Consider the following 12,694-nt stretch of genomic DNA (forward strand, 5'->3'; position numbering starts at 1 on the left):
TATATATATATATATATATATATATATGTAAGCTCGTATGTACACAAGCTTGGTGCTGTTACCTGTCGACCTATGCGCGAGAGTCAGTACGTAGCAAGACTCCGAGCTACAAGCATTAAAGATAGAGTACTGACGTACACAAAGATTTGCTATCGGCAATTGTATTGATTCAGGTTAGTTTTAAGCTTTGTGTTTACTGTTAAGCATGTCCAGCCTTGGGCTAAATTGTATACATTGCATATAATTTCAGTTGTTTTACTGCATCACACACGCCGTTTTATTTCCGAAACCCTTGCATGGTTGCTTACAAATCAATACAATATGATAAAAGCAAAATTCTACTTCGTCTCGGAGCAAGGCACAGATCTAAAAACCACGGTTGTGAAAGTGAAAAGAATTCAACTGGTGAATCAAGAGGAAAGCTTTTTATTCCCAGCAAGCAAACAGACAAGTGCTCAACATGAAGAGCTTTTTGAAAATGCAATAGTCAAGAATGTAGTGAAAAGCATAAAAGTGCGCAACAAATTTCGTAATGTAGTGCTAACGCTATCAAACGAATTGAAAGAAATCTACTTGGATACAGAAGGCAACGTTGTATTCCATGACGAGTATCTGGAAGAGGCCACCGCGGCTGAAGAAAAAAACGTAAACGAAGGCGCACCAGCAGCACAAGAAAGAAAAACAAGCTCGCTGATCAAGGACATGGTGATCGAAAAATTCAACGGTGAAAGTTTAAATGCGGGTGTATGGATAACTTTATTTATGCAGGAGTGTAGCAGAGTGGGGATTGTCAAAAATAAGTATGCTGAAACACTAAGATTGTTTCTAGAAAAATCTGCATTAGATTGGTATAACATCCCTGATAACCAGATCGGGCAGCAGGACCTGCCGGCAGCTGCGGTGCAGCCTACGTCCGCATCCAGCTACGGTTCTGCCGGCAGGGTCTGCTTGTCAGGGTCTGCCGGCAGATCGACGGCAGGTCCTGCTGCCCGCCTGACACATCCAACAGCGCCATCTGAAGGCTACAATTGCCAAAGAATTCCCTACGCGTGACGTCACATGGACCTACGCACCAACACAAATGTATCGTTATTGCTGTAGGTGTATCCCTACTCCCTCCCTTTCTATTACGCGTGGAGAATTGATAGACAGGAGAAATGGAGCAGTGGATTCTGCTCACATAACCTGCGAGCAGATTCTACAGTTTATTAAATAAGTTTTCTATTTATTTGTAAAAGTATATATTTTGTCTTTAAGAACATACAGTGATTACAATTACAGAATAATATAAGTGGCACATATAAATCGGAAGAGAAACTTTCAATATTTACATTTAGAAGTGGTGATTCTAGATGCAAACATAAGTCAATTTTGTCTGGAACGAAGGGCAATATCAGAAACTTTTATTCTATATATTTGACTTATTTTTTTGCGTAGAATCACCACTTCTTCTTCGCTTGTGTTAACTCTGAAAACAAATACAATATTAGCTTAAAATTGAAATGATACTGGGAAAGTACCGATCAATGAGTATTTTATTAAATGGGCGCTGAAAAGTGCCGATTCTTGTTCATTCTGAACGTCGTGAGATAGTTCCCGTTGTAATAAATTAAAATGGGCACTGAAAAGTACCGTTTGGTCTCTTCGCCACTGTAAAAGGAGACACATCTCTACTTTTAATGGGCACGTGAAAACGGACCTTCAGAGGTTGTCATCAGCTTCGTCGGGCTGCTGGTCGCTCCAGAAACTGCGGGGCACTCGAGGTTCCTGGGATGGCGATGCTGGCTTCGTGCGCGGACCACGCTTCCTACAGCGTATCCTCTCCTTTGCCGCCTTCAGTTCCGCTTGCATCCGCAATTGGAAGTCCGATCGGGTTGGCTTCTGGAACTTGCGATTCTGAGCCACACCGTCTGAAAAAGAAATGTATGCAAAGTACGTTAGCATCAATGGAACATACAGTAATAGTAACAATAATTCTACGTAAAAAGATGAAAAATGCTTATTGTTTCGTACCAAAAATCGCCCTCGCGATGCGGGTGTCATATAGGGATCTGAGTCCTTCGCGGCCAAACCAAGTGAACGACGACGTTAAGTCGTCCGGCAGTGCTTCCTTGAAGCAGCACTTGACCGCTCCCTTCAAATCGAACCCGCCCACGTATTCGAAATACTTTACCTAAACAAAGCGAGTAAAGATTGATGTAAGTATATATTATATATAAAAGTAAATAAAAGAATAATTTCGTTTTCACTTACAACTTTGGAATAAGTGTCGTCATCGATGTCCTCAAAACAGTCCACCTCCTGCACTGAGGACAAAGGGAGGACTGCTGGTTTCATCGGTTGACCGGTATTATGGGTGGCCTGGACAGATTTCTGAATACTCAGCAAGAGAGTATTCATTCTTCTGCAAACAGAACGGATGGAGACGTAACGTATTAATAAACACGATACACGCGATACTTACATTAGCTCCGCCTCGATCCGATTGCGCTCCGTGAGATCTTCCATGCTCCTGCGAACATTAACATTTATAAGAAAATGTCCTTACAGTAATATTTTTATAGCAAAAAAAAAAGAAACATGTAAATTTACCCATTATCGAGTACCGAGCGTTAGTTTTCGAGCACAAAGGGTACCACGTCGAATAAAGGGTACCGCGTGGTATCATTTTGGCGGTACAGTGGACTACGCTCGGATTGGCTGCGCCGCCATGCGGGCATTCGTGATTGGTCGGGACTCTACTTCCCAGTTCGCGTTTGTTTCGAATTCTCATTCATTCTGAGGTGGCAGTCATCGACGGCAGATCCAAAGAATTTCCAGAGCTACAAAACCACGAAAATCATCCCGAGACATCCACAAGAAGTAAGTAATTATGGAATTGAATAATTTCAAATTGTCTGCGTCGCGGAAATCGGGACACGCACTATCGGCGAGACAAAAACGTAGGGTTATGCGCGAAGTGCGAAGCAACTTACGCGTGCGATACCGTTCCGCATTTCACACCGTTCGTAGAGTAGGGGATAATTCTTCTACCGTGCAAGATGCTGCTGGCACATCTGCAGGTTGTAGTTCGTCCGCTCCTGTTAATTTAATCCCCGATAGATTCAGTGATAGGCGCGATATAAATGTAGAAGACGCCGGTCCTTCTACTTCCACGTCACGCGTTTCTAATCTCCGCGATACCGTTTTATTGTCCTGTGCTACTTCCTCCGAGCCATCTTTTCGCCAACGGTTAGCGTCTTGTTTCGTAGACAACAATTTGACACACGTTCAAGGAGATAATATATTATCTCTCCTTCGAACACATTCCTGTTTCTCCCAGTTGCTTCAGGATGTTAGAACACTTGTATCTACGCCACGTAATCCTGCTGCCACATTCGTCGTGCCACCAGAAGAATACATTCATTTTGATCTAGAAGCAGAAATTATTAAAAGTCTCCCTAACACTTTGTCGGTATCATTTGTTAGACAGTTAGAATTAGATTTTCATACCGATGGATGTAGTTTGGACAAATCAAGTTCCATTCATATCTGGCCCGTTCAATGTAGGATTTCAAATATTCCTCAGATAAAGCCGATAGTGGTAGGCATCTATAAAGGTCCCCAAAAACCACACGACCCCAATATTTTCTTTGAGAAATTTATTGCAGACGTCAGGGCGATCATGTCCAACGGAGGCATAAATTTTCATTCCATTAAGTTGCCCGTACGACTGAGATGTTTCATAGCCGATGCCCCAGCTCGAGCATTTGTATTAAATCATCGTGGGCATATGTCTTTCCATCCCTGTTCCAAATGTACGGTTTCTGGTACCCTGAACGGTAGGCATTACGCTTTCAATGGGATACATCATTCTCCTCGAACCGATGAGGATTACATTAGGCAGTTAGAAACATCACAAGAAACATCACAGAAACATCACAAGCTAGGTACAAGCCCATTGTCATTGCTACAGATAGGAATGGTTTCGCAAGTTCCATTCGAGTACATGCATCTTGTATGTTTGGGCGTAGTAAAAAAACTGTTGTCTGCGTGGGTACATGGAGAATATTCCCCTCTCTCAAAATTGCGCCGCCGACACATTTCTATACTGTCTACGAGACTGAAGAGTCTTAACAGATATTGCCCCTCAGACTTTGCCAGACGTCCCAGAGCTATTGAACTATGCTCTAAATATAAAGCGACCGAATTTCGTCAGTTCCTTCTGTATACAGGGCCAGTTATACTGAATGGTGTACTGGAGGAAACTGTATACAAGCATTTCTTATTCTTACATGCAGCCATACGGGTTTTAGTTTCAGAATCTCCATCGAGCCGACACTTGAGATTCGCAGAGTCAGCTCTGGAGAAATTTGTTCTTCGTAACGAAGAACTTTATGGCCCAACTTTTAATAGTTATAACGTCCATGGTCTTCTTCACCTAACCAACGATGTCAGATGTCTTGGTAATTTAAATTCATGTTCTGCTTTTCCATATGAAAAGTATTTAAAAAGTATCTGCGAAAGCCAAGTCTTCCTCTCCAACAATTTTCCAATAGGATGAGGGAGATACAATTTCATGGCACAAACATTCATTATAATGTTGATTTTTCTATTCACGTATCTAGACCACTTAGTAACGACCCCAATTGTTCTCAGTACCACAAGATAGAGTTCAATAACATATCTCTGGGCATCAATGTACGCGATAATTGTTGCATCTCAGTCGACGGCTCGATCTGCTTAATTTTCAATATTAGCATGAACTCCGATAACTCCTATCATTTAGGTATTAAAAAATTTCTAGAGGTCGATGATTTTTATGATGTCGGCATAAAGTCTTCCGTTCTTGGTGTATATAAATGCGCCAGATTGAGCCCTGAAATTCTAAACATCTCCCCCAATCAGGTTCGCGCTAAATGTTATAGAATTCCTTTTTACGGTAGTACGCCCATTGGCAATAACGGCGACCCCATCCCCTTAGAAACCCGTAGTTATGTCGTTGCCGTTATTACACACAGCGAGAAGTCGTAGTATTCAAATTCTTCAATATTTATTTTCGTTAGAAGTATCTCGTTGTCAGTCCCTCTCCCTTGTGTAAGCCTCTCGCGTCAGGTGGTCACCATGGTGGTTTTAGTGGGTGCAAGCCCCACATAATCTTACCCCTCCCACGGGGGTGAGATATTCGTTAGGAATTTCCACCATGTAAAAAAAAAAAAAAATCGTTTTCCCTATTTAGTTTCGTCTCCTGTTTTTGGTAAGTTACGACTATTTTCTGGTGAGTGACATGCTATAATATTTACATTTTCTTCTTTTGTACTGCTCTTCACAAGTAAAACCATACTTACACGTATCCTTGTTAATCTCTGGTGATGAGTTATTTTATCGTTTGGTTCGAATGTTTCTGCATGGGTCATTTTCACGTTTTCTACTGTTGTAGCCTTTGTTGAGTTACACTCCACTTATTGAGTAGCACGTTATACAGGTTCGTCTTGAATAGGTGGTGCATAAAATATTGCATGTAAAATGTAAAAAACAGCTAACACGCCTTTGTTAAGTATTGTAACATGTACTTTTTTTACTTACAGACCGACATGAGCCAAAGAGAGAAACGTGTGGTTACCAAACCCACACGTTACCAAACAACATCTTCGGAGGAGAAAACTCCGAAACGGCGAAGGACGTCGACCGCGCCGAGACCAACCATCAACCAGGACATCCAGGATTTGTCGATTATCATGCAGGAAGACGGTCCAACAACGTCAAACGGTGTTCCTACTGTTAACTCGGATAATATGTTTCAGGATACGCATGCCGCCAATGTTCCTGTCTTGGAAGCATTCGCAGATTCAGGGACAACGTCGTCTGCACGCGCCACTGTGATCCACAGTGAGCCGTTGCGGCACAATACAGCGTCAACCCAACCTCCTGATAATGGGTAAATTTACATGTTTCGTTTTTTTTTTGCTATAAAAATATTACTGTAAGGACATTTTCTTATAAATGTTAATGTTCGCAGGAGCATGGAAGATCTCACGGAGCGCAATCGGATCGAGGCGGAGCTAATGTAAGTATCGCGTGTATCGTGTTTATTAATACGTTACGTCTCCATCCGTTCTGTTTGCAGAAGAATGAATACTCTCTTGCTGAGTATTCAGAAATCTGTCCAGGCCACCCATAATACCGGTCAACCGATGAAACCAGCAGTCCTCCCTTTGTCCTCAGTGCAGGAGGTGGACTGTTTTGAGGACATCGATGACGACACTTATTCCAAAGTTGTAAGTGAAAACGAAATTATTCTTTTATTTACTTTTATATATAATATATACTTACATCAATCTTTACTCGCTTTGTTTAGGTAAAGTATTTCGAATACGTGGGCGGGTTCGATTTGAAGGGAGCGGTCAAGTGCTGCTTCAAGGAAGCACTGCCGGACGACTTAACGTCGTCGTTCACTTGGTTTGGCCGCGAAGGACTCAGATCCCTATATGACACCCGCATCGCGAGGGCGATTTTTGGTACGAAACAATAAGCATTTTTCATCTTTTTACGTAGAATTATTGTTACTATTACTGTATGTTCCATTGATGCTAACGTACTTTGCATACATTTCTTTTTCAGACGGTGTGGCTCAGAATCGCAAGTTCCAGAAGCCAACCCGATCGGACTTCCAATTGCGGATGCAAGCGGAACTGAAGGCGGCAAAGGAGAGGATACGCTGTAGGAAGCGTGGTCCGCGCACGAAGCCAGCATCGCCATCCCAGGAACCTCGAGTGCCCCGCAGTTTCTGGAGCGACCAGCAGCCCGACGAAGCTGATGACAACCTCTGAAGGTCCGTTTTCACGTGCCCATTAAAAGTAGAGATGTGTCTCCTTTTACAGTGGCGAAGAGACCAAACGGTACTTTTCAGTGCCCATTTTAATTTATTACAACGGGAACTATCTCACGACGTTCAGAATGAACAAGAATCGGCACTTTTCAGCGCCCATTTAATAAAATACTCATTGATCGGTACTTTCCCAGTATCATTTCAATTTTAAGCTAATATTGTATTTGTTTTCAGAGTTAACACAAGCGAAGAAGAAGTGGTGATTCTACGCAAAAAAATAAGTCAAATATATAGAATAAAAGTTTCTGATATTGCCCTTCGTTCCAGACAAAATTGACTTATGTTTGCATCTAGAATCACCACTTCTAAATGTAAATATTGAAAGTTTCTCTTCCGATTTATATGTGCCACTTATATTATTCTGTAATTGTAATCACTGTATGTTCTTAAAGACAAAATATATACTTTTACAAATAAATAGAAAACTTATTTAATAAACTGTAGAATCTGCTCGCAGGTTATGTGAGCAGAATCCACTGCTCCATTTCTCCTGTCTATCAATTCTCCACGCGTAATAGAAAGGGAGGGAGTAGGGATACACCTACAGCAATAACGATACATTTGTGTTGGTGCGTAGGTCCATGTGACGTCACGCGTAGGGAATTCTTTGGCAATTGTAGCCTTCAGATGGCGCTGTTGGATGTGTCAGGCGGGCAGCAGGACCTGCCGTCGATCTGCCGGCAGACCCTGACAAGCAGACCCTGCCGGCAGAACCGTAGCTGGATGCGGACGTAGGCTGCACCGCAGCTGCCGGCAGATCCTGCGCTCTCCTGGCAGACCCTGCTGTCAATCTGCCGGCAGACTGCAGGCAGATGGCTATCAGGGATATTTGTAAAACAAAACTCCTTATTGAATTGGGAGGCTTGGAATAATTCTTTTGTTGACACTTTCTCTGCACAGTCCTGGATAGATGTAGCGTATGCATACAATTTTAAGTTCTTTAGTGGCTCATTGATTGAATATGCATTAAAAAAAAGAAAGCTGTTATTAGAAGTAGATGAAACTCTATCCATAAACACACAAATCAATATGATTGTAATCAGCCTACCAAAACATATTCAAAATAAGTTAGAAAAACAATCCACTACAAATATAGAAAGTTTGATGTCCAAATTAAAAAAATTAGGTAAGGTTAATGAGTCGAAAAATGGTATCATAAACAAGAAAGCCACTAGTGAAAACACTCCATGTAGCATTTGTGAAAGGTTAGGTTATAGAAATAGATTCCATCCAGAAAATCTCTGCCGTAACAAAGACAGACAAAATAAAAATACAAAAAATGAAAACATAAAATTCACAAATAACAGTGAATACAAGAAGTAGTATCAAAATATGAGGACGCAAAAAACGAATAGTCCTCCCACTTATCAAAATTAAGATTTTTGCGAATGATTGTCCATCAATTGCTTTATATGACTCAGGATCAAATGTCTCTTTAGTTAGTAATACATTTTTAAATGATAAATTAAAATGTAAACAAATAATAAGTGGGAGAGACACAATAAAAGGATTAGCGGGAACAGCAAAAACGGAGGGAATAATAACTATAAAAATAAAAATTTGTAATTTAGAACAGGATTATCAATTTTGTATTGTCAAAGAAGGCATTATTGATTGCGAATTTCTATTAGGATTAGACGCAATAAAAAAATTCAAGCTTTGTCAAGATGAAAATTTAACCATATTACAAAAACAAGAAAACAAACATGTCAATAAGCAAAATAATATCAGTGAAATAAGCACTAATAAAATTGAATATGTTATAAAAAAATATGATAAAATATTTGCAAAGTTAAAGTTTGACGTAGGCACAGTAAAGAATTATGAAGCCACAGTTAAACTGACAGAAAATAAATATATCTCAAAGAAACCGTATAAATGCTCCTATCAAGAAAAAATAGAAATTGAGAAACAAGTAGATGAATTATTAAAAGCAGGTCTAATAGAGGAGTCAAGCAGTCCTTATGCAGCTCCTATAACCATGGCATACAAAAAGGAAGAAGGGAAAAGATCACGCATGTGTATAGATTTTAAAGAACTCAATAAAATAGTAGTGCCGGAAAGCCAGCCCTTTCCGAGGATAGAGGATCTAGCTGTACGCGCCAGAAATTGTAAGTTTTATTTAAAACTGGACGTGACTTCGGCGTTTTGGTCGATTCCGGTACGTGCAAAAGATAGATATAAATTGGCCTTCGTGACACATCATGGCCACTGGCAGTGGAAATGTTTACCATATGGTCTAAAAACGGCATCCGCTATTTTCCAGAGAGTAGTAGCAGGCGTGATAAGAAAGGATAAACTGGATGCTCATACAACAAATTACATTGATGACATATTGATATTTTCCAAAACTTACGAAGAACACGTACAGCATGTAGAATCAGTATTGAAAGCATTATATGAAGAAGGATTTAAATTGAACAAAGACAAATGCAAATTTGCCCAAGAAAGAATAACATATCTGGGTCATGAGATTGGAAACAACATGATAACACCAATAAAAGATAATCTAGCAGCCATCAAGAAGTTTCCAACTCCCACGACAAAAACACAAGTAAGACAATTTCTAGGCAAGATAAATTTTTATTTGGAATTCATACCAAATCATGTCATTTTATTAGATCCATTGAGAAACCTACTGAGGAAACATGCGTTTTTCGAATGGTCAGAAAAATGCAGAAATAGTTTTAATTCCACAAAAGAATATTTGTGCACAACCCCAACTCTAGCAATATTCGATCCAGAAGCTCCGACATACATCTTCACGGATGCAAGTATTGAAGGAATAGGAGCGGTACTGAAACAAAAACAAAAAGACAACTTTCTAAAATCGGTATTTTTCTTTTCTAGAAAGTTAACTGACGCACAAAAAAGAAAGAAAGCCATCTTCATAGAATGTCTAGCCATCAAAGAGGCTATTTTATATTGGCAATTCCATTTAATAGGAAAAAAGTTCATTATATTTACAGATCACAAACCACTGGAAAATTTTAACATAAAGAAAAGCAATGATGTGGAACTTTTACAAATCCTAAACTACATTTCACAATTTGACTTTGAGATAGTATACAACCCTGGTAAAGAAAATATTGAAGCAGATTGTTTATCCAGAAATCCGGTTCTAGAACCACAAGAAGACACAGAAAATGAATCCGTAATCAAAACTTCAAATTTATTACAAATGAATGACATCAAAGAAAATCAGAAATTATTAAAAATAGATGATAAAAGTTTCATCAAAGACGGTATAATCTACAAAACTTTGAACAACAGAAATAAAATATGGATCACAGACGAATTTGGAAAATCTTTGATTAAAGATGTACATATTGATCAAGGCCACATAGGCATAAAGCAATTAATACTCACAATAGGAAAAAAATTTTATTTCAAAAACATGTACAAACACATTAAAATGACCTGTAGATCCTGTGAAACCTGCATAAAAAACAAATCAAGAATAGGCTGTTTCAAAGCTCCTTTATCTCAACTTGGTCCAGCAAAAGAACCGCCTGAAATCATATCCATAGACATAATCGGAGGCTTCAAAGGTAACAATAGTACAAAAAAATATTTACATTTAGCAGTAGACCACTTCACAAGATTCGCCTACATAATAACCTCAAAGACTCAAAGTGCAAAGGACTTCATAGATCTCATAAAAAAAGTAGAAAAAAATGGAACCATAAAATCAATCCTATCAGATCAGTATCCAGGAATTAACTCAACACAATTTAAGCAATACCTAGATAAACAAAAGATAACATTGATTTTTACAGCAGTAGACTGTGCATTCTCCAATGGATTAAATGAAAGAACAAATCAAACACTGATAAATAGAATGAGATGTAAAATGCACGAAAATAAAAATAAACCATGGCCTCAAGTAGCAGAACAGTGTATACAACTTTACAACAACACAATTCACAGCTCCACTGGATTCACACCTAATTATTTGCTAACAGGAGTGAATAATTCAATCGTACCTAAAGAACTAGATGACAATAACAACAGAGTTAATGAACAATAAACAAATAGCATTTAGAAAATCAAAAGAAATTCATCACAAAAACAAAGAATACTATGATAAGAACGTAAAACAGATAGATTATAAGGTAGGAGATTTAGTCTATGTACAGAGCGTTAATAAATTGAACAAAAATAAAATGGATCAAATTAGAATAGGCCCATTCAAAATCAAAAAGAAAATTTCTGATGTAATGTTTGCATTAGATACTTCAAGGAATAACGCATCAAAATTATTTCATGCCAGTAAACTGGTTCCTCATGCTTGGGGAGCGTACCCTTGTTCTTTGTAAGGGGGATGTAAGCTCGTATGTACACAAGCTTGGTGCTGTTACCTGTCGACCTATGCGCGAGAGTCAGTACGTAGCAAGACTCCGAGCTACAAGCATTAAAGATAGAGTACTGACGTACACAAAGATTTGCTATCGGCAATTGTATTGATTCAGGTTAGTTTTAAGCTTTGTGTTTACTGTTAAGCATGTCCAGCCTTGGGCTAAATTGTATACATTGCATATAATTTCAGTTGTTTTACTGCATCACACACGCCGTTTTATTTCCGAAACCCTTGCATGGTTGCTTACATATATATGGATTTAGGGAAGCGGTGGCGACGACTCCGACGATGTCGAATAGTAGCCTGCAAATAACCATTCGAATCGCCGCGGAGGCGACGAGGGCGGCGACGGTGACAGCGACGGTGTAGGCGGGGGCGACGAAGACGACGGCGATGATGGCGACTCCGACGACGGTGTAGGGGATGATGGTGGTGATGGAGATCGCAGCCGTCGCCGAGGTCCCAACTGCGGGTAAGGGGCTGCAGCAGCCGCACCCGCGCAGCCATCATGGGGCCAATCACTGCCCCCGACCGCCCCATAGCACCTCCCGGGGTGCAGGCTGCGGCGCGTCCTCCGCCAGCAGCCACGCCAACCAGGCTAACACCATATTTGGTGGTATGCCCTAGAACACAGACACAAACGTTGATATAACACTAACACAACAAACATAATAAACATCAAACACACAAAACAATGTAAAGTATTACATACATGCGGTGGCTGCGGCTCCGGCGATGGCCAACGTGGTGGCGCGGGGGGTGATGGGGTTGGCGAGTCCTAGAACCCACAAACATCTATATAATATTTACAGCCGCGGGATTGAAGTCGATTTGAACAGATAAACACGATAAAAATGTAAAAATATTGTTATGTACATACCTCAGAAATGTTTCGGTACGGTGAGGGATCAGATTCCGGGGCAATGTGATCCATCCTAATTTTTTTTATCACAAAAGAAAACTTGTGCAAAAAAATCTAGGTTGCTAATGCGACTGCGGTTGTTAACGTTTAGAAGACAACTGGACTCGCAACATCTCCAGGCACGCACATGGAACCCTTATCATGAAACCAAGAAGTGCGTAACTTTGCAAAGTAAGATGCTGACGTTCTTCACCTTCTTCTTCGTTGACCATTCCCTTCCTCAGTACGGTTATCATTTTCTTCGAATTCTTCTTCTTCCTTCTTTGTATACATCACTCGACTAGATCGTACCACTTTGAACGTATAACAAACGTGTATCGAACCACTTTGAACGTGTAATGAACTTTATCGTAACACTTTGAGCATGTATCGAATGTGTATTGAACCACTTCTACATAATTGTAACCATCATCTTAATCTAGCGTACATTACATGTAGGAGGTTGGGGAAAGTGAAGAAAAAACATTTGTATATGCATTAAAAATTTATATTTTATTTGTGAATTTCTCTCTGGCGTTTAGACCACCAGTTGAATATTTTAAAT

General features: G+C 39.9%; 3 protein-coding genes across 3 annotated transcripts; 2 read left to right on the forward strand and 1 right to left on the reverse strand.

Moving 5' to 3' along the window:
* Positions 1-889: 889 nt before the first annotated feature.
* Positions 890-2,589, reverse strand: LOC143367778 (uncharacterized). Its single transcript, XM_076809924.1, has 4 exons — positions 2,465-2,589; positions 2,254-2,404; positions 2,014-2,173; positions 890-1,910 (listed from the first exon to the last, which is right to left on the reverse strand). The coding sequence occupies exons 1-4, from the start codon at positions 2,506-2,508 to the stop codon at positions 1,702-1,704; spliced, it is 564 nt and encodes a 187-aa protein (XP_076666039.1). The 5' UTR covers positions 2,509-2,589; the 3' UTR covers positions 890-1,701.
* A 283-nt stretch (positions 2,590-2,872) lies between these two features.
* On the forward strand, positions 2,873-5,506 carry LOC143367779 (uncharacterized). Its single transcript, XM_076809925.1, is given in 3 exon segments — positions 2,873-4,478; positions 4,481-5,295; positions 5,357-5,506. Coding segments are annotated over 2 exon segments (2,139 nt in total). The 3' UTR covers positions 5,014-5,295; positions 5,357-5,506.
* A 67-nt stretch (positions 5,507-5,573) lies between these two features.
* Positions 5,574-7,692, forward strand: LOC143367914 (uncharacterized). Its single transcript, XM_076810182.1, has 5 exons — positions 5,574-5,917; positions 5,999-6,046; positions 6,107-6,257; positions 6,338-6,497; positions 6,601-7,692. Exons 1-5 carry the CDS (start codon positions 5,574-5,576, stop codon positions 6,807-6,809), a joined length of 912 nt encoding a protein of 303 aa, XP_076666297.1. The 3' UTR covers positions 6,810-7,692.
* The last annotated feature ends 5,002 nt before the right edge of the window (positions 7,693-12,694 follow it).

This window comes from Andrena cerasifolii, chromosome 4 (assembly GCF_050908995.1).
Source record: "Andrena cerasifolii isolate SP2316 chromosome 4, iyAndCera1_principal, whole genome shotgun sequence".
Taxonomy (NCBI): domain Eukaryota; kingdom Metazoa; phylum Arthropoda; class Insecta; order Hymenoptera; family Andrenidae; genus Andrena; species Andrena cerasifolii.

Excerpts from the sequence above, each read along its gene's own strand:
- LOC143367778 (XM_076809924.1), bottom strand. The coding sequence starts at position 2,508 with ATGGAAGATCTCACGGAGCGCAATCGGATCGAGGCGGAGCTAAT. Across the intron at positions 2,405-2,464 it reads CGGATCGAGGCGGAGCTAAT|AAGAATGAATACTCTCTTGC; the intron begins GTAAGTATCGCG and ends TTCTGTTTGCAG. Across the intron at positions 2,174-2,253 it reads ACGACACTTATTCCAAAGTT|GTAAAGTATTTCGAATACGT; the intron begins GTAAGTGAAAAC and ends CGCTTTGTTTAG.
- LOC143367914 (XM_076810182.1), top strand. The coding sequence starts at position 5,574 with ATGAGCCAAAGAGAGAAACGTGTGGTTACCAAACCCACACGTTACCAA. Across the intron at positions 6,047-6,106 it reads CGGATCGAGGCGGAGCTAAT|AAGAATGAATACTCTCTTGC; the intron begins GTAAGTATCGCG and ends TTCTGTTTGCAG. Across the intron at positions 6,258-6,337 it reads ACGACACTTATTCCAAAGTT|GTAAAGTATTTCGAATACGT; the intron begins GTAAGTGAAAAC and ends CGCTTTGTTTAG.